The sequence below is a fragment of the Acomys minous genome, assembly GCF_964271855.1.
Source record: "Acomys minous genome assembly, chromosome: 12".
In the NCBI taxonomy this organism is placed as follows: Eukaryota; Metazoa; Chordata; class Mammalia; order Rodentia; family Muridae; genus Acomys; species Acomys minous.
In genome coordinates this window covers 49,295,473-49,317,506 of record NC_140493.1, presented here as the reverse complement: position 1 = coordinate 49,317,506, position 22,034 = coordinate 49,295,473, and the positions used below count along the sequence as shown (strand labels likewise).

Below are 22,034 nucleotides of genomic sequence, written 5' to 3'. Positions count from 1 at the left end.
GCCACTGTCCATGGCCAATATTACCTTTGCCTTGTCTCTCATAGAACCTTTTCCAAGGATGGACATTTTTGTCAACGTTTCTTCTTGTAAGCGCTTCAGAGAGTTGCCACGTGGACCCAAAAGCTTCCCCACAAAGTTGAACTAGGAAAAACAAACCAGCCAGATTTGTAACATTCAAGTTTTAAAGTAGTTTAACACCAGCCTTGAATATTGGGAAACACTGCCCAACAGCTCTCATCAATAACAAGTATTTATGTTCCCGCCACAAAGGTCACACTGTGATATTTCCCAGACCACAAAAGTGGTGCCAAAGATGTAAAACCTTAAGAGGTATCCTTTGCATTTGCCATGTAAGTGACAGTGGTAATTGAGAATTTCCTACCATCTACATGCAGGAACAGGCTAGCGTAAAGGTGAGAAGATGCTACATGTCTGTCTCCTGGAGTGGAACACATGGGTTGTCCTGCTCTGTCAGACTTAGTTTTAGATGCCCAGTGAATGGACTGATTCAGGTGAATTCTCAGTCAGTGATTGAAAATGATTCACAACAAAATAATTCTCTTCGCAAATAACTAGGTATAAGAATCAAGAAATTCATGTGATACGATAGCTGTGCTTCCTAACTTAGTAAGCAACGGGGAGTGAGTTACTGGACACACAGCCTGAGGTTAGACTGCCGTGGTTTGCCCTGGGGAAGCACCCTGTCCTCCATCTTCCTGGTTTACTCTCCTGTACAACAGACATGAGGACAGCAGCCACCTAGGGTCATTTTGAGGACTGGGTGGCTGAATGAGAAGAAGTCATTCTAATAATACTTAGCATATTAACATATAACATACATGCAAGAAACACCTTGAAGAAAGGAATTACAATGAGAAATGCTGAATAAGTCACTAAAGCTTTCCTGTAATTGAGATACAGTACAAATATTTCTGTTTGCAAACCAGACACTTGACCAGCTTAGCACTTACTTCTCTTTGGAAAGATTTCTGAGTCCACACTGGCACAGCCTCTTGCTGTCTTGGTGCTCTATGCCATGGCTGTTGCTGTTTTAAGGGAGCTACAGTCTTTAGCAGTTGAATTAACTATGACATTAACTGACTTTCTTGAAATCAGTTAACACTTCAAAAATTAAAATGGCTTTTTTCATACTCATTTAAAATTTTATGCATCTTTAATCCAAATTCAAACTGTTTTCCCTTTCACGTGGAATTAGTTCAGAAGGGGCATCAGCATCTTCACCCACTCATGTCTGCCTATCCTTGCTCTGCACTCTCTCTGCTCCACCTTCCTAAAAGTTTCTACTGTTTGGACAGTAGATCCTGGATTTCCAGGTGTCTTTTATTTTTCTTGACTTGACTTTTTGGAGGGTGCAACTAAACTCTTTATACAATGTTGATTCTTTCATTTCCTATATCAAATGTTCAAGCAATAACAAGGTTTTCTCTTTTGAAAATTGATTTTTTAAATTTTCACTCATCCATCCTTCCCAAACTCAGTGACTCTACCTATTTATCTGTGTCTGCCTGCCTACCTGCCTGCCTGTCCGTCCGTCCGTCCGTCCGTCCATCCATCCACCCACAAAGACACACTATCTGCTAAGTTCATTTGACATTGCTCATATGTACATAGGTTTAGCGTTGGCCACTTGGGATTGAATAGCCAAATACTAGGGATTCACCACAGGAAAAAATTAATCTTTCCTCTCCCAGATGCCTGTAGTTCTTCATCTAGGGATGGAGCCTTGTGAACTTACCCCCATCGAGGATGGCACACTAACTGGTGCTGTCACTGTCCGGGTCTTGCAGCCATTTTGCTAATATTTCCCATACGCAGCTTCCCTGACAAGTCTATAGAGCACTGTCTCACAGACAGTGCCCTCTTACAATCTTACAGCCCCTCTTCCTTCATGTTCCCTAAGCATACATGTAGACACTGCACTGTGGGTGTGTCAGTTGATTCTGGCCTCTCCAGTCATGTATTCTCTTCATTTTGACCAGCTGTGGATCTCTATACTAACACCCATGTACTGTGCAAGAAAGATTCCATGGTGAGGGGTGAGAACCACTTAGGTGTGGGTATATGGACAAATATTTAAAATGCAGTTGGAAATTATACTGCTTTGTTTAGGAAAGTGGAAGTAGTAGATTTGCCTCTTGGGTCCATGACCTCCCTGGCCATGGGTAACAGTTGACAGTAACAAGCACAGATTACTTCCTACTGTCGGACTGTAAGTCTAACTAGACAACTATTGATTGCTCTGAAGATATGTCACTATTGAATCATTGGAGGCGCCTTCCAAGTGTGTCATTACCTCTGTTCTCAGGCGTCACAGCTGGGTAGGCTTCTTGGTTGTGTTTCTCCCTCAGCAGCTAGTGTACCCCCCTCTGACACCAGGAAAGCCAGTCCCAGGTCAGTTCAAATTCAATTCCTCCAAGTCTCTGTCCAAAGTTGTGGTGTCTTAAGCAATAGGGTCTGATCTACAAGTCAGAGGAGGTAACCAAGGGCAATGTCAACAGTCTCCATTTCTTTTGGAGTCTCTTGGACTTCCTTGACCAACATCTAGAAGGGAAGCTTCCCTTTCCTGGCACCAGGGTCTTTGTCAGACAGTCTATGACTCCTGGGGGAACACTCTCACCTTGTATGGTGTAACTCCATTTAAAACAACAAGTATTAATTTGGAAATTTATCTAGCACTATCTCAGAAAACTGGGAATAGAGCTTCCTCAAGACTGAGCTATTCCACTCCCTGGAATATTCCCAGAAGATGCTTCAGCACACAACAAGAACATTAGCTCAACCATGTTCATAGCAGCCTTATTCATAATAGCCAGAACCTGGAAACAGCCTAAGTGTCCCTCAGTAGAAGAATGGATAAAGAATCTGTGGTACATTTACACTATGGAATACTACTCAGCTATTAAAAACAAGGAATTCCCAAAATTTGTGGACAAATGGATTGAACTAGAAATGGTCATAATGAGTGAGTTAACCCAGAAGCAGAAAGAGTCAAATGGTATATACTCACTTATATCTGCACATTAGCCCAAGGGGCATGTCCCACGAAAGCCTTCACTTACCAGGAAACTGAGACAGAGGGAAGGACATCCTATTGGGACTCTAGGTGAGAGAAGCATGGGAGAATGGGGAAATAGAAGGATCTAGAGGGTCCTAGAAACCTACAAGAAGAACATTATGATGACAGATCTGGGCCCAAGGATCCTGCTCAAACTATGGCACCAGCCAAGTACAATAGATGCAGTAAACTTTGAACCCATACCCAGATCTAGCCAATGGACAGGACACTCTCCACAGTTGAGTGGAGAGTGGGGACTGACTTTCACACAAACTCTGGTGCCCCATATTTGACCACATTCCCTGCATGGGGAGGCCTGGTGGCACTCAGAGGAAGGATATCAGGCTACCAAGAAGAGACTTGATACCCTATGAGCATATACAAGGGGAGGGGGTCCCCCTCAGTCACAGTCATAGGGGAGGGGAGTAAGGGGAAAATGGGAGGGAGGGAGGAATGGGAGGATACAAGAGATGGGATAACAATTGAGATGTAATATAAATAAATTAATAAAATATATTTAAAAAGCAACAAGTATATGTACATTCATGCACGTACATATGTATGAGTGTTTCCCTATGGATTTTCCCTGCCCCAGGCACTTCTCAGCCACCCTTACTTTTATTGAACTCTCCATCCTACCTCTCCCTCTGTATCACCCTTCCTTCTCTGACCCACAATCAGGTCCCCCTTTCCCCATTTATAACACACATTCATAACAATTCTCCATCCTCACAGCCCCCATCAAGGTCCCTTTCTATTCTCCTGGCTTCTTCTATTACTTTTATTACATCTCAAAGAACTGGAGCAAGAAAACCCGCAAATAAGAGAGAACATACAGCATTTGTCTTTCTGAGTCTGGGTCACCGTACTCAGTACAGCCCATTCTAAGTTCTGTCCCTTCGCCTGCAAATTTCATGGTTACATTTCCCTTGACAGCTCAATAGACTGCATTGTCTATGTTCCACATCTTCACCACCCATTCATCCTTGCTGCCACGGTCCCTTTCTGGGTCTCTGCAATGATGTTTACCAGTACTGTCTCTCCTTACTGAATTCAGAGTTTAGTCTTTAGTACGCCAACGGTGTCTGCAAGATAGCTAGTAAGAAGGAATGCATTTCAGCACTCATTTCTCCAGTATGCCAACATGTACCTAATACTTTCATTTCTTCATCTGCAGTAACAAATGAAACTGCTACCATTTTTAGAAGCAATGATTTTTCTCCAGATGACAATTGCCCATTACACACACACACACACACACACACACACACACACACACACACACACACACACACTGGAAATAGGCAACATTCCACAACCACTAGGATGGCAAATGGACATTAGTGTTTCCCTGGAGAGTGCACAGAAGCTGCAATAGCCATGATCTTCATTGGTGAAGGCCAACTGCCCTTCTACACATGTGATATGAAAATCTTCCCTGGGAACATTTATATCCAACCCTCAAGTACAAATAGGGCTAGTTGACTAGCCCAACGCCTGGATGCATGGATGTCATCGACTCTCACTCAACACTTTACTTTGCTATAATAGTTTCAAAGGTATTCTTCAGAGCCTCAAGTCCAGCAAGGGACATCACCTCCATGCACCTCAGTGGCCCAAGCCCATGGCTGACTTTCCCTGAGGGTACTGGCCAGGCCTTCTGTGTGCACTGCTCTATCTAGAATGCCTGCTCAGAGCGTATACTAACTGTTTAAGGAACTAATTAATTAAATTCTAGCAAGAGTACACTGGAGCATGCTTAAGCCTGTCCACTTTTCTTTAGCCCTGCATTAACTGACCATCCGCCAGCCATCTTCTCTCATGCATAACCATAAGAGGTCTTTGTCTTAATCTTCTCGTTCCTTCCTTCCATCAACAGAAAGAGTTCTTATTGAAAGAGAAGGTTAGCAACAGCAGTCTCTGATTAGAACATAGTGGTATCACTATTCTTAGAACCTATATCCTAATATTTGGCATTAGCTGTAAAAGGCCTTCCTTACAGAATCAGCAAAGCTGTAGCCACCAGGCCCCAGCACAGCCCATGCACCTTGGCTATAGAGAGCTGGAGAGAAAGTTATTTCTGCCCTGAAAATGGAAAAACAGCTGTACTTGCTGCAAATGAACACTCTATCCCAGGAAAACTTTAACCCTATAGCATCCCTGGCACACACAGAGAGTCAAGACACTCAGACATCTGAGACAGCATGACAGGACCATTCATTCACTGAATTATAAAGATCGGCATGCTCTTAAAGGATCATCCTGTCCCCAGAGCCCATAGAGGAGAAAGGAGAATACTTCATCCATGATTCCCTGAGGAGGTGGGGACAAGTGTGAAGCCGGGATACACCCAGAACCATCTAACCCATCATTCACCTCCAGGAAGAAGGGGGTGCTGAGTGAGAACAAAAGCCCAGCACTGAGGTCTGCTCAATGACAAGTGAGGCATGCATTCAGATGATGATGTGTACAAGACAGAGGCAGGTAGCAACCACTGATGGCCTCCGGGACAGTTAGGCATGAGCTGTGTTGTTCGTGAGTCTCATGTCTCAGTGAGACGGCACAGGAACAGGCAATCCCTCAGACACTAAGGAGCCTCTCAGACAGGAATCACTAGGGGAATGGAGGAGAATTGGGGGGGGGGGGCGGCGGGGGGAACAGAATCACTGACTCTGAGACAGAACAGAGAAATACTGAGAAGAGCAGAGGACAGACACACCCAGGCAGGCCTTGGCCCACTGCCAGGAGTCCAGAAACCATTTCCTCAGTGTATCTTGGTCACTGTCTAAAATTTTCCACATTGGTATGAACTTCATGGTTTAAGAATGACAAATACATGAAAAGAATGAATGTTGTGTAAATCCAATGCATGTGCAGCCTAGGCACCCCCCCCCCCTTGGAACTCCTTCACTGTCCATGGCCCCACCTACTTTTCTAGAACCTTCCCTTGACATTCAGAACCACTTACTCCTGCATTTCTTGCTATGCGAACCAAATGATTTGAAGACATTTCCGTGGACTCTTGGTAACTAAGAACATATTTTATTCAACTCTTGAATTTCCAAGTCCATGCACTTCCTAACCCTCCATCCACTGCCAGAACGAAACAGACTCTAAAGCAAACAAAGTGTGGAAGAGGAACTGGAGGCAACAACAATAAAGTAATGATCTTAGGACCAGGAACCTGAGCGCCTACCTGTCTTTTGTTCTTTATGTTGGGAAAGCTACATCTATATCCATAGAGCCATAAAACATAAAAAAACTCTTTGGACAAGAAATAAAAAGAGAACTTCAGAACCAGAAGGTCCTGTCATTGGGGTTGATGCTCACAGGAACAGCACTTGTCTAACACGTAATAGTCTTGGGTCTGATCACTGACAGCACAAAACAGACAAAAAGTTAAAAACCCTAAATGTGCTTCCAGCATTTGGAGTCCTGTTTGCTCTAAGCTGCTCCACGGTGAATCGAACATTGGCTTCCAGGCTGTGCCTTGCCTTGAGTAGCTCACGATGGTGAGCCTCATGCTGTGAGAATAACTCGACATCGTGCTTGTGACGGTGAACAGCCATCTTCTGTCCAAAACCCACCACAGTGCAGACTGATAGCTACGGTGTTCACACAAGGAAAGCATTGCTACCTATAGCATACCAAATATAGTCAGAAGTCAGTGACCATATTAGAAAACTCAAACCTGAACACACCAGACAAAGGATGGATAAAAGATCATGTAAGGGGAGAGCCCAAACATCCGCCTTTTGTCATTTATGCCGAGAAAGCCATGTCTAGATATACTTAGAAGGAATGAACAGTTACTAAAGTTTTCTTTTGAACTTCATAGTTTCATAAGCACGCGCACACGCGCGCACAGACACACACAAATGAAATTTAAAAACTTAAATAAGAAGACTTAAGGGCACAGTGTAAGATCAGGCCCGTGTCAGACCACAGCAGTAGCCATGTACCCCTCACCAGACCATGCAAACACAGGTGCAACTTCTCTTGCCCATTCTGTACGCATCTTCCCCAGCAATGTTCATCTGGTCCCCTACTGACACTTATTCTAACATCTGTATCAGCTATTCTGCAGCATCATTATACACCACTGTATACCGCATTAAGTTAGCACTAGGAATGGGCACTAGAATGAAGAGCTTAGGGTCACCAGCGGCCACACAGTTGAGTAGAAAGAAGCTTAGCCAGCCAGTGAACTGAAGCTAACAACAGGGACCATCTCATGACCTCACTGGCACCTGCAGTTTCTGGGGCATTTCCTTACAGCAGTCACTGTACCAGCATTTGCAAGATCTGATGCCCTTTGGTCCATTCGGTTTGGAATATATGGTTGTGAATCACGAGACATGGCTACAGGGACCAGACCTCAGGTCTCAGGAAGAACAGAAAACACTCTTATCTGCTGAGCCATCTCTATAGCCCCGATCCATTTTAAATGGAACTAAAGCATTTGATTCAACACACTTATATACAATATGATGCTTATGTTTTACAGATAGTGAAACCTTTCCCAAGTTTATGAGAAACACTATAAGCTTAGCTAGAGATCAGTTTTCGCCTAGCCTTAATGACTTCACTAAATAAATTGGGGGAAAGAGCTCCATTTACTTGCCCACAATTCAGAGGTACACAAGGAAGAAAAGGGGCATCGAGGGACACTTGCTTGTTGATATAATGAAATGTATGAGGCAGGGTGGTTTTCAAAGGATCGAGGTTCTGGAGGCTGGCTGTTTGAGATCAGGCAGCTGCATCTGCAAGGGTCCCTTTCTGCAAACTGACACTGCAAGAACACCAAAGGATAACATACAAGAGTATGGTGAAGAACCAGCCCAAGCAGACAGCCCAGCTGTATAAAAAACCAACTCCCCAGGTAACTAATCCATCCCAAAGAGCCAGAATTCACTGTTAAAGATTTACCCTTTTTTTTTAAGGCTCCACTTCCCTACACCCCAGAAAAACAATCCATTTTCCACATGGGTCTCAGAAGACACAAACCCCACTGAAAGTGAGAGGCAAGAGACAGGTTGGCAGAGCTTGATGCAACAGTCAGGTTCATGGGGGTAAGCAGAGGCCTTATCCCCTTCGTTCATAAGCCAGTGCAGGCTGGCTACTGGGAACCACCGTGCTCCCTGGTTTCACTGACTGTCCTCTCTGGCTGTGTGTCCTGAACTTCACTTCCAATAGTGCGCTGTCTGCAATGCTGGTTTAGGAAAGCAGACACTGTCAGTTCTCCCAGCCTAATCTCTAACTCAGTTCTGCCCATGCTATTAGTAAAGGAAGCTGCAGATCAGAACGGACAAAGCATGCGTGTGTTGGTTTGGAGTCACGTGGCCCAGCTCAACATGCTTTACCAACACAGATAGAACTGATGAGGCAGCCGTGACCAACCAGGCCAACATAACCACCCCAAACATCATGGGGTTTTCTAAGACTTGGAAGTCTACCTGCCTACGTGCTTTGCTTGGTCAAATTGGGAACTGGGCAGCAGTCTCTCTGACATTAAAGGCCCTCTCTCATTTATCCTTGTAACTCAACAACAGCCTGGAGCAAAACCTTCAAATCACATGTACAAAACTGAGTGAATAACCCATACCAAACTTAATACTAAAAGTTCTTTCCTAACTACTGGGCCTTAAATACAACCAAGCATAGACTACACCACAGGCAGGTGGTAGTGAACCAGGTTTGGTTTACAGGTTCACAGATGGAAGGAACCAGGTTTCTAAAATATCAGTGCTACCAGGCCAAGAGGATCTTCTACCTGAGGATCCTATAAAATCTTAATGTGTATTTAAAATTCTTCAAGTGGAGATATATATAGATATAGATATAGATATAGATATAGATATAGATATAGATATAGATATCCCCTAGGACAATGTAAAACAATTAAGGTACAGTATCAGATAATGTAAATATTGTCTCTAAAGGTGAGGCTGAATTATGTCAAAGAACAAGAGAGTTTGTTTAATTTTTTAATGTTCAAGCATAGTTTAGAGTGCACATTGCAAAGGAACTTAAGAGCCAAGAAAGTGACAGACTGAGAGCTGGTGGAAGCAGGCCCATGGATACACGGCTTGGGGAAGGCCACCATCAACACCTGCTCATTACCACGGCCCCTGTGCCGTCCACATAAGAAGGTTTATAAACACATTTAGCTCTTTAAAATGCCACTGCTCTTCTACCACTGGTTGGAAAATCCATAGGAACAAGGTGTGTGAGACACACCAGACTCAATCAGATGCAGAGACTGTTTCTAGTGAGGAGACTGTTCTTAGCATGTTCTCACTGTACCTGGAAATCTCTTTCCAAATAACCTCCCATTCCTTCTTCAAATTCTGTCCCACCACCTCTCTTACATTACCACTTTTTTAGCCTATACTTTTTGGTGAAATGAATGCTTTCCACTGCTAAAGTTACGAATTTTCTTACTCTAAAGTAGAATGCACTTTGATTTTCTATCTCTCTTGCATAACAGCTTTACCATAAATACTTATAAAATTAAAGCTTGTTTTCCCCTCAAATTTAATAGCATTGTTCAACACTTTGTCAGTTTTCTTTGCTACAGAGATTATGGTAATATTTAAGCTGCCAATAAATGCTATTATTTAAAAGTCCTAATTTTCCTAGTAAATGTAACTATTATTAGTGGTAGATTATAGTGCTGTTCCATCAAGTGCTGCTTTCACCATGGAATTTGTAAATGGTAGAAAGTCCAATGCACTCAGACATTTCCAAATCCTAAAAAAATAAAATAAAATAAACAATGGAACTTACCAGGAACTCCTCTAGATTATATGAGCAGGGGTCAAAAATGTCGACAGGGTTACTCAAGTGATACACACTTTAGAGACTCTTATCTTATGTTTCATCACCAACTGATCAAAGTTGGGTTTGCCAGGGAAAGATGTAAGATGGCAAGGAAATGTTAATCCAGAAAATCAGAAATGATACCAGTCTAATTACAGATGCAGAGGATTAATTGCAGGTTTTTAAATCAAAGGCGAGAAACGGATATGGATTAAGAGGCTCTTTACCACTGTGTCGCTGAGGGATGACAGCATTCTCAAACAAATACTGACAAGAAAATATAAGCAAGAAAGATGAAGGAGCGACAAGGCAAGAAGCAGGCAAAAACAATTCCCTTAATTTGGGCACAGACACCTAAGTAGACTCTAATACTTAGTGTTTAAAACAAACAAACAAACAAACAAACAAAACAAAACAAAAAAACCCAAAAAACAAGAAACAGGAAACAATCTAAAACAGTCAAGAGGACCTGTGGAGTTCAGTTACTGTCATCGAGTCTGTCTAAAACACATCCACATGGAAGAGCTAGCAGGTGCTTGGCAGGATGTTTAAAGAAAAGTTGGCGTGCTAAGAGCTAATGAACACGAGAGCTACACACACCCAAGACAAAGTCACACGAGTTCCTAACACAAGCTTCTTTCCACTCTGCAAACAAGCTTCAGCATCGGTGCTTTCTGTGCCTCATGTTGCGTAGCTAAGAAGTCATGACTTGTTTTGGTGAAGGTTCAAGTTTAGTTCATGGCAGAAATTACAGAGGAGAAGGAGAAGCCATGCAGGTACACCGCCCCTCCATCTCTCTGTCTCCCTGTGTGTCTCTGCTTCTTTGCTGCACAGTGGGAGCTGCACTACTCCGCTCATCACGATGGATGGAAGCCACCTCAGTTGTTCCTCATCCCTACCACCCTATGCTCCAGGTTTTCAACACAGCACTACAAATTCTACTACAGATAGAAATGGAGTCAGCATCTTAATGACAAGTCTGTGGTTGCACATTCACTGCATTAGCTCTGACTGCCTGGGTACAGATATGACCAAAGTGCCCATCGAAGAATGAAGGATTTAAAACACGTGAAATATATAGCGTAGAACACAGTGAAGCATTTTTTAAAAATCACATCACTGTGACAGAGGTGAACATAGATTTATGCTAAATAAAATAAGCCAGTTACAAAGACACAAGTCCCATGATCTGTGTGGAATCTAAAAGAGGAAAAACTGGGTAGGGAAAGGGCAAGAAAGGGGAGATGTTCCTGTTAACCAGGAGAAATTAGTTTGTGCTATCAACTGTATAGCAAGGGGATATATTAAATGCATGTATCAAAATAGAATAGAATAGAGGATATGGCATGTTCTTAACACAAGAAACAACAGATGTTTAAAGTGATGGCCAAGTGTGTTGGATGTTAAGAATCATACTGTACGACTGTGGAGTGCCTGCATCATCAGTTCCAAAAAGTTAAATTCATAAAAACGGCACTGTCCCCACAAACAATTTAACTCCCAGTGACAGTAACAGAGATACATAACTGCAAGCCTTACAGCTTATTTCTATAGGTAAACTATCAGTTTACTGCCTAACATAATAGTTCACGCCAACCCTCTGTCTCTGGAATTCAACCAGGCGACTTGTAATGTGCTGAAATGCCAAATATTCATCATCTAGAGAAAGTAAACCAGCGGCCACTGAGTAAACGCCCAAGCAGGTGGATTTGAAAGTGCCTGTACTAAGCTCCACAGGAGAAGGAGTGGAAGAAAGTCAACCTTAAGTTAGTTGGAAGTTTATCTCAAACACAGAGTAGACACATTTTATGGATCTTTAATCTCCAAGATCCTTAGCCCAAGAGTGCCTGTGAAAACACCAACCACCTTGCATTCCCAACATGTAATGCTATGGATTTTTAATAAGATTTTTTAACCACAAATTGCAGTGACCACATGAGAATACTGAGATATGTTTAAAAGCAGTCATCAAGTTAATAAAAGTAAGAATGCCCCTTGATGGATTTACTTAGCCTTATTACAATTTCATATGCCATGTTTGGTTGCAATCTCTGGGAGGCCTGCCCCTTCCTGAAGTCAAAGGAGGAGAAGTTGATGGCGAGGGGGTGCACAGACTAGGAAGGGAAGAGAGAGGGGAAACGGCGCTAGGGATGTAATATATGAAAACATAAAATAAACATACATAAAATAAAATAAAATAAAATAAAAAAGGTTAAAACAACAACAATAAAAAAACCCAAACCAATTTTCCAATTACTATTCATTTTTACATGCTAGCAGTCCCTTAAAAAATCATTTAATATTCTGAAGGGGGGAGGTAAATTCCCTTCTTTTTTGTGTGTCTCATTCTGAAGGCTCCATTAACTCACAGTTGGCCCTGATCAAAAACAGTAATTTTTTTTTAAAAATCAAGAAATAAACCATTTGTAAATTTTAAGTAACCTTTGCAGCAGTCTATTGCCACAATCATTCAATTGTTGGTCACTGTTGTTGATCTGACTGGGCCTGAGCTAGAAGCCAAACTTCCCCATAGGTGCATGCGTGTGTCTGCATAGGGAAAACAAGTCTACACAAGCTGAGCACTCTGCGACCAGAGGCTCCAGCAGAATATCTTGCTGTGTGTCTGCCAAGCCCGAGGAAGGCCGACTGTGTAGACAGAGAGCCAGATGTAAAGACATTAACTCTTAGCTCAACTTTACAACTCTGCCTTTTCTCATGGTCTACAGCGTTCCCTTCAACATGACACTGCACGAACCACACACCTGCTAAAACCACTCAAAGTCACTCTAGTCTAGAAAAGTGTGCAGTCCCACTAGCAATTCTTCCACGTCTTCTATTAAAATCTGCATATCTTGAACTAATCTTCTGGAGCAAATGAAATAGCTTATGATTTCCCAAATGTGTCTGACCTACATAGCATGCCCTCAAATCAGGAGGAACACCAACCATCAACCTGTCTTCCTTGTGATCCTAACCCAGCTGGCCTCTGGAAGAGATAACGTCCTGAAAGCACCACTCTTTAAATGTGTCAAAATGACCCTCCTGTCCTTTTACAGCCAGGTGTGTGTTCTGAGCATTAACTAGTCACCTGTATTCCCTGCTCAAGTGAGTTTGAGACCAATAGCTGAATCCTAACCACTACAGTTTTTCCATAACAAACGCAGCTCAGACCAGTCAGCAGGAGAAAAATGATTCAATGATGTGAAGGCTCTTTTACTAACTAGAATTCCACACACAGTTCTCTCTTGCTGCAGCAGCTCAAAGGATAGCCAGGAGCAGCTCGACAGGGAACTGTACCCTCGCCACAGCTGCTCCCCTCCTGCTGACAGTTAGCACACACTAACAGGAGACCTTCTACAACTCACATACACACTCATATAACGCGTGACGTTGGCGATGCTGAACGGACGCAACCATCCTAGACACTGTAAGCAGATGCAGTGTGCTGGGATCTGCTAGTCACAGAAATCACACATCTTCCTGTCTCATCAGAGCTGATATTGAAGCCAGGCAGTGGTGGCACATGCCTTTAATCCCAACACTCAAGAAGTAGAGGCAAGTGGGTGTCTATGAGTTCGAGGCCAGCATGGTCTACAGAGAGAGTTCCAGGACAGCCAGGGCTGTTACACAAAGAAATTCTATCTCAAATAAGCAAAAAACAAAAAAACAAAAACAAAGCTGTTGCTAAAAAGGAATATTTGAGACATTGAGATTTCATGTATTACTTCTCCCAAGAACTTAATACAACAAAGTATTAATTTCAGGATAATTAACATGTACTAGAATATTTAATTAAAGACAGTTGCTGTGTCTGCCCATCTTTCCATCCACTGCACGCTGGGTACAAAGAATCCATAAAAAGGTTTGCCTGTGCCATCTTTGCTCGGTAATGTGTCTGTCCATGCAGTGGGCATAACTAGCTTTCTATTTATATGAAGATGTATCTGTCTATGTTGTGAATAAAGCTGATCCCAATCTGACCACAGGCATGAACCATAAACTGTCCAAGTCTGAACAAAACATCAAAGTCAACTATTTTCAGCCCTGGAAAGTAACAGAAAACAGGAAAATGCGGAAATACAGTCAAGACCTGAAAAAAACTGCCAGGTAAACACTTAGTAAGTTCAGAGCTTTTACACCGCAGAAGCAAGACCCAAGGCAGCCATAGTACTGAAATATGAAGGGAGGAGCCCAGAAAGCAGTACCACAGAAGGTCTGTCAGGATCTCAGGCTGCCCCTAAACCATATACCCCAGCATTAGATGCAAAGTCAAATTGAAAAAGACAATTCAATTCTTCTTAATACCTTACAGTCTGAATGTAATCTAGTTAGTTAGCTACCAGCAAGGCATCAGTGTCCTTCAGAGATCTGGAACAGAACTGAGGGCTGCCAGAATGGACATCTATAATGTCCAGGACACAACCCAAAATTAGCCTACATGACAGACAATACAACTCTTCATCAAGATAAAAGTGTCCAGCCTAATGCAATGAGATGATCAAGACTTCAGAATTAGAAGACCAAGAGTTTCACCGTCAGCTTTAACTGCACACTCAGTGGCACAAACAAAAGTGACACTTGTGAGGCTGGACACCCGACCAACACCAAGAAGCCAATTAAAGATGGGCACAGTAGCCTCCATCTGCAATACCCAGGGATGGGAAACAGAGACAGGAAATCCCTAGGAGGCTGTATGCCAGCTAGCTGGAGTAAGTAGCTGTGACCAACCAAAAGTGCCAGCCTGTCTCTAATAAGAACACACACACACACACACACACACACACACATACACACACACACACACACACAATTTAAATAGACCTATAACCCCTAAGGAAATAGAAGCAGTAATTAAAAGTCTCCTAACCTAAAAAAGCCCAGAGCCAGACAATTTTAGGGCAGAATTCTACTAGACTTTCAAATACCTAATACCAATACTCTTCAAAATCATTCCACAAAGTAGAAACAGAAGGAATACTGCCAAGTTCCTCTTATATGGCCATAATCACCATGATATCCAAATCACACAAATATTCAACAAAAAGACAATTTCAGACCAATTTCCCTCATGAACATTGATGCAAAAATATTCAATAAAATAATTGCAAACCAAATCCATCACATCACGAATCAAACACATCAAAAACATCGCCTACCATGATCAAGTAGGCTTCATACCAGAGATCCAGGGATGGTTCAACATATGAAAATCCATCAATGTAATCCACCATATGATCAAATTGAAAGAAAAAAACAAAAACAAAAATATGATCATTTCATTAGATATGAAAAGGCTTTTGACAAAATCCAACACCCCTTCATGATTAAAGATCAGGGTTAAAATGGACATACATAAACATAATAAAGGCAATTTACAGCAAGCCTACTGCCAACATCAAATTAAATGGAGAGAAACTCAAAGCAATCCCACTAAAATCAGGGATGAGACAAGGCTGCACACTCTCTCCGTATCTACTCAATATAGTACTTAAAGTTCTAACTAGAGCAAGAAGACAACTGAAGGGGATACAAATTGGAAAGGAAGAAGTCAAAGTATCACTATTCACACCTGATATGATAGTATACATAAGCGCCACCAAAGGTTCTACCAGGGAACTCCTACAGCTGATATACACCTTCAGCAACTGGCTGGATATACGATTAATTTTTTAAAAAAAAAATCATTATCTCTCTTGTATATAAACAACAAATGGGCTGAGAAAGAAATCAGGGAAACAACACCCTTCACAGTAACCACAAGCAATATAAAATATCCTGGGGTAACTCTAACCAAGCAAGTGAAAGACTTGTTTGATAAAACTTTCAAGTCTTTGAAGAAGGAAATTGAAGAAGATATCAGAAGATGGAAAGATCTCCCATGCTTATGGATGGGCAAGATTAACATAGTAAAAATGACCATCTTTAAAAAAGCAATCTACAGACTGAACAGTCCCCATCAGAATGAACTGATTTTTCCTAACAACCTTTAACCAGATAAAACGCTGGTATTTTCAAGACAAAGACTGAAGTGTCAAGTGCAAACAAAAGGAACTTCACTGGCCACAGCAGGCATCTCTGACCAACTGTTTCTCAACAGTGAGTGTCCCTATTTTTTAACTTAAGGACTAATTTGTATTTGTGGAATCACAGCCATTTAAGTTTTGACCAATCAGAAGTCTAAGTAAAATTATATAGACTATGTTGCATCTTAAAGGACTAAAATGTTTCAAGACTGTCTTAATCTGCTTATAAAGAAACATCCCCACATTATAAAAATGGAACACCTCACTTGTGAGAAAAGTAGGTGACAAGTGCGGCAGCAGAGAGCCAACAAGAGCATCTGACTTCTGTCCTGAGTATGTCCAAACCTGAGGGGCAAGATGCTGCTTTACAGAAGAGTGAGGGCAACAAGCAACTACAGGAAAATTAGAAACTCATATTCATTTGTTTTTATAAACATCACCAATAAACGTGAGGCAAAGATGAGAGGTAAAATAGAATCATGCATGTTTCTTCTTTTTGAGAAGCAAAGGCTCCTACCCCACCACCTATGTTGAGTAGTTTACCAAAAATATAAATAAGTAGGAAGTAAAGCGACTTATGCAAATAGTATGATTATATAACTAGAGATCATAACAGATTTGTCAAACAATTTAATTGAACTAGTAATTTAACAATACAAAGAAGAAACAGATAATAAGGATAACAAAGGTGCGGTACAAGCTTAGAATATAGTTTAAAACATCCCATTTCTGATAGTAAATATTCAGGCAGGCAGAGAAGACCTGTACTAGGAAGTAAGCAATGCTGTTGAGCAGAATCTGAGCATGTCTCCATAAACACCACACTCAGACACGGAAGAATAAAAGCTGGGAAGGGGGTGAAGTCCCCAGAGCAATCAACAGTCAACACAGGTGCAGCCAGAACACAGCAGGTTATTGTGTAGAAATCCATGAATGAATTTGTAAATGTATATGGAACTATAAAAGATGCAGAATAGGTAAGTAATCCCCCAAAAAAGAAGGTCAAAACTTGAGCGATTCGTGGCTCTCCATAGAAAGCATCAGTAACCAAGACTGTGGTCCTGGCACAAGGATCCATGAATACATGCAAAATACTTGCGCACAGGAAACTTACAGTGAAAGGAACTTTATTGGCTAACCGTTCTGCAGGCTGAGATATCCAAGAGCAGAGTACAAGAATTTGCAGTTGTGGTTTCAGTTTTATTTTTTATTAGTCTACACACACACACACACACACACACACACACATACACCCCTTCCCTACTCACCAATCTTTGTGTCTGCCTATTTTTTTTAAAAAACTCCTCAAAACCAATTAGTGCTGCCCAGATATCCTTGGTTGTGTGGTTTTCCAATGCAGAAGGGTCAACTTACCACTTTGAAGGACTTCATGCTACCATTCAAAATGGATGCAAATGTCACACACAGTGAGCAAACAGATCTCTCTTCCTCCTCTTTCTCTCTTTATTTTAGTGTGTGTGTGAGTCAGGTGTCCACCAGTGTCTGGGCAATGACTAATGTCTGTGTCTTCCTCAGTTGCTTTCCAGTTAGTTTTTGAGACAGGCTCACTTAAGGAATCCATAGGTCATTATTTTGGCTGGCTTCCTGGACCCAACCAACCACTGATAAAGTTACAAAGCGTGCTGCCACGGCCAGCCTTTATATGGGAACTGGCGATCTGAACTCAAGGCCTCAAGCTTGAGCAACAAACACTGTATTCACTGAGTCATCTTCCAAGTCTCTCTCTACCTGTCTTTATAAACAATTAATACCATCAGTGTGGCCTCACCTTCATCAACTGTCTAAACCTTGCACCTTCCAATGGTCCCACCTCCCAGTAAGGTCCAGGGTTAAGTGGACTCTCCAACAAAGAGAATTCTGGAGGACAGACCAAACTTCTGAGTCACACAAGTTACAAAACTCATTTGAAATGCACTGCCACCTTTAATGTAAAAGCTTAAATGATAATTTTAATTTTTTTCAGTTAAAAACAAAAACAGGAAAATGTATTTGCCATTCATTAAAGATTCTACTTTTTTTTCTGAAATTGATCAAGATTTCTTACTGATGGAAAGAACTATGAAACAAAATATTGAAAAAAAAATGACACTCCTTGAAGTAAGATTCTACAAAGAAAATACAAGCCAAAGACTGAGCCAAACATTAGCAAAGTACAAGCTTCAAGAAAGAATTGTACAGAGAACCTGTAAGCAGTTCCTACCCATCGACCATCAAAGCCCACTTAGCCCAGAGATAGAGGTAAAGAATGTGACCTTCTCAAGAGCAGACACAAACACACAATGCCATTACTCACAGGGGAATGCAATATAACAACAGAGGAAAAAAACCAATACAACAGAATGAATAATAGTAACAAAACTCCTCATAGTACGACATAGTGCACAAGAGATGGGGCACAGGCAGGCACAGTCCAAGCACTTTACCTATGGACACAGCATATTGGGCACCCACCACTTTGGGGAAAAAAAAAAAGAACAGGAATTCTTTGAAAAACAGAACATAGCTCAATTTCAATACTTGGCATTTTGCCAGACAAATGAAAACACCTGTCACAAAATGACGTGTAATAAAATATTCATGCAATATAAGGTATAATTTCAAACTGAACACCATCTAAACTAGCTCTAGTACACTGGGTAAGGATTATCAGCCTGCAGTGCAAAGGAAGTAACAACAAGATTAAACAAAACAGAACAGCATCGGCACCACATACAGGCACCTGAGAGTCTGTGCCACCAGGTGTTTCTTAGGCACGCGTACGCCCTAACGTGGCCCTGACTATCCCACATACACCGTTCCGTTCTAAACCATTCAATTTTACATTTTACATGCGGACACTGACAAGAAAGGCAGGCTGTGCGCGTGGCTGGGACGGCATAAGTACTCCACTATTTACTGCAGTCAAACAAAACAATCAAATCACCCAGGTCACTCTAAAGTTTTAATTAGCTTCAAGCGTGCTAAGGCCTGACTGAGCTTCTGTTGTGGCACCTGCTTCCTGGGGCGCAGGTTAGCAACAGGCCACAGAGCTTGCCTTACCTTGGGAAACTGCTTCACGGGGATCAACACTTTCTGTCCCAGCTTCATGTTCTTATTGATCACCACATCAATGTACTTCTCTTCATCCTTGCCTTCTCCTTTTTGAAACTTTTCTATTTCTGTGGAGGCAAAAAGATACCCATGAAGCACGGGACCCACAACACACGGGACCCAGACCGCAGGTGTGGACTCAGCTTAGCTCCACTGTGGAAGGAAATCAAATGCAGAGATGAGGATTCTTATGTTGACATGAGGTTTTCATTTTACCAATGAAATCTGCATAAATTAAAAATGCACAAAGTACGGCCATCAAAGTAGCCTTCAGCTACATGTGCTAACGATGGTAAACATGAACAAACACAAAACTAAACAATTAGACAAAACAATAATAATAAAACCCACAGGAACTGTCCCATCCTGTTGTCAACTCAATGCTGCAAGGCACCAGTCGCCTTATTTCTATTCTCCCCTGGCATTCTAAAGCTTGTTCCATCAAGAATTGGCTCCAAGACACAAGTCTTGAGAACAGGGGTGACGAGAGGTTTGAGGAAAGGAAGGGAAGGAGGGAATTGATGTGATTATATTTTTCTTTCCATCTTTTTTATAATTTTTAAAAGTTAACTCTAAGTTGGCTTTAAAAATGTAGATGTCCTTCAGTCAGCCTGCTCCCACCTGCAGTGCCCTGCCTCCTCACACAGCACCGTCCACTGCCAGTTAACACACTGCGGCGCCCTCGTTCCTCACACAGCACCGTCCACTGCCAGTTAACACACTGCGGCGCCCTCCCTCCTCACACAGCACCAGCCACTGCAAGTTAACACACTGTCTTCTGCTGTTCCTCTCCATTCCGCATGAAGCTGGTGATCTCAGCTTATTTCAAGGTTCATCCACGTAAAACTCCCTGACTCTCCTTCCTCAGAGAAGTAGCAGGAACAGGAAAATTAATCCCTCCTGGCTTGGTCCTCACAGAGCATGTACAGACAACTCTATTCCTGTAAGGGGGAAGGGCTGACGGAGGTAGAACAGTCACCAGTGTCCAAGCTCCAGAAACTAGACACAGTGTATGTTCTTACTCGCTTTGTGTATTGTCTACAGTACCCCGTGTGTGACAGATGCACAGTCAGGGGCTTCCCAAGCAAGGACTGTGGACTTTCACCCCCAACAAGACATACAGGCCCAGAGAAAGAGAAAGAAGTGGAGGTGGCATGAATGGACAGATGAGGACTGGCATACACTATTGCGCTTGTTTACACACACTCTCTCTCTCTCACTACCTATGTCTCTAGCTCGGCCCTGGGAGATGCAGGTGCAGAGTGTGGATGTGTACGTCCTGTTCCGACTCCATGTCAACAACAGGATCACTGGGCACCTGGCTGACATCAGGAAGACAGCAACAGGAACAAGAGTGGGGGGAGAGGGAAAGAGACAAAGGATAGGCTCTGAAGGTGAGAAACACTCAGGCATTTTCCATGCATAAACACAAAGTTAGAAAATTTCAGCATCAGTGGTATAATAGAGTATGATTAATATTTTCAGTCTTCAATAAAAAGCACTGAGACCTTTTGGGTAACCTGGAGGAAGGGTATATGGAAACCTACCCTACAACCCAATTGAAATGTAATCAGAGAAGAGAGTAGAACAAGTGACCTATGAAAGAAGAGGTGACACAGTGGGGGTTGAAAGTGTGAGTATAAAAGAGGATGGGGGTAGGAGGAGGTGGGTTAACCAAAACTAAAGGTGTGGGAAAACCCTTATGGAAACTTCCTAGTGGGTAGGATAATTTCAAAGTGTGTTTTTAAAGTAGCAGTTCAAATGGAGGACGCAAGCAGAAACAGGCAGGGCTGCTTCTAGAAGACATGTCTAGTAAACAAAAGCTGCCATGCTAGGCACAGACATCTCCCAGAGGTATCCAAAACAGCACAGGCTACACCACTGCTCTCGGTGCCCACAATAACCCTGAAGTAAGACCCAACTGCTGCAGACACCACCCATGTTAGTCAAAGGACATAAAAAAAAGTCAACTGAAACCCACTAGTCTTACGCAGCAATGGGCCTTTCAGGCTACAGCATCTACTGGCCAGGGACGCTATGTCACTTTTGCAGAAGGCACATGACTGTCATAGAGTCTGCTTTCTGACTAGTTCTGAGGTCTGCTCCACGGGAGGGAACTTTATGCCTGGTATGGTATCACAGTCCTTGTCCAAAGTGCACAGCTGAAGACTTGGGAGGAAGGTCACATATCCTACGGTAGAACTTACAGTTACTTTTCTAAATGACCATGTTATCAGATGCCTTCTAAATACTAAACTTATACCCAGAGGCCTGGACTGTTCTCAGCCTTGGTCAGAAAGCCTTCTTTTTGCATTGGGCAGCAGAGTGTTGAGAAAAAGAGACTGTGAGAATTCGGCCAAAAACAGAGGGCATGTTTATTAAACGCCATCCCCAACCCTCCATGACTCTTGAATGAGGAGGCAGAAAGCATGTAAGACACTGGATGGGAAGACGTGCTGGGGAATGTGTCCGATGGACATGGTGTGGCTATTGCCCTCATGAACGCACAGCTGCTGTGGTTACCTGTACAAAAACAAGCAGCCAAAAGTCCATTATGAAAGGCGGAGGAGCTCCCAAGGCCTCTTTCCAAATGGAAACACCAGTGGAAGTTTATAGCTGCTGGGAACGGGAGGATCACTCTTTGGGGTGTGGCCTCTGATAGGCTGACCACTCCAGGGGATGTCCCATATCCATGCACGTATGGGCAACATTACTTCCAGTCAGTGGATTTTTTTTTTTGAGAGAAAACCCATCTCAATCAACAAAGAAACATGGTGGTGGTGGTGGCTGTGTTCTTCTATCAGTCAGGGGCAGAGCAGATGGCAGTACTTTGTTAATTCTAGCTTGATGCCTAGCTTAAGGGCCAAAGCTGTCTTACGCCTAGGACTCATAAAAATTCCAATCAAATCAAATCAAAGCCAGGAATGTACCATAGTAGGAGAAGGATACCATGCAGTGTGGGCAAGACACCCATAGACCTGTCCTTCACCCCGTGGGCACTG

The 22,034-nt window shown here is 42.5% G+C and overlaps 1 protein-coding gene across 5 annotated transcripts in view; it reads right to left on the bottom strand.

Moving 5' to 3' along the window:
- The window catches only part of KHDRBS3 (KH RNA binding domain containing, signal transduction associated 3), a 156,342-nt gene that overhangs the window by 86,202 nt on the left and 48,106 nt on the right, over window positions 1-22,034 (bottom strand). For 4 of the 5 annotated variants that reach the window (XR_014773343.1, XM_084751233.1, XM_084751236.1 and 1 more), the window contains exons 2-3: window positions 18,982-19,100; window positions 25-141 (exon numbers count right to left, since the gene is read on the bottom strand). Coding sequence is in view for 4 of the 5 variants with exons in the window: in XM_084751233.1 (XP_084607359.1) it covers window positions 25-141; window positions 18,982-19,100 (236 nt within the window). In the remaining variant the exon portion in view is untranslated. Of the gene's footprint in view, window positions 1-24; window positions 142-18,981; window positions 19,101-21,962; window positions 22,000-22,034 lie in introns of those variants that run through there. The other variant, XM_084751234.1, reaches the window with a different exon arrangement.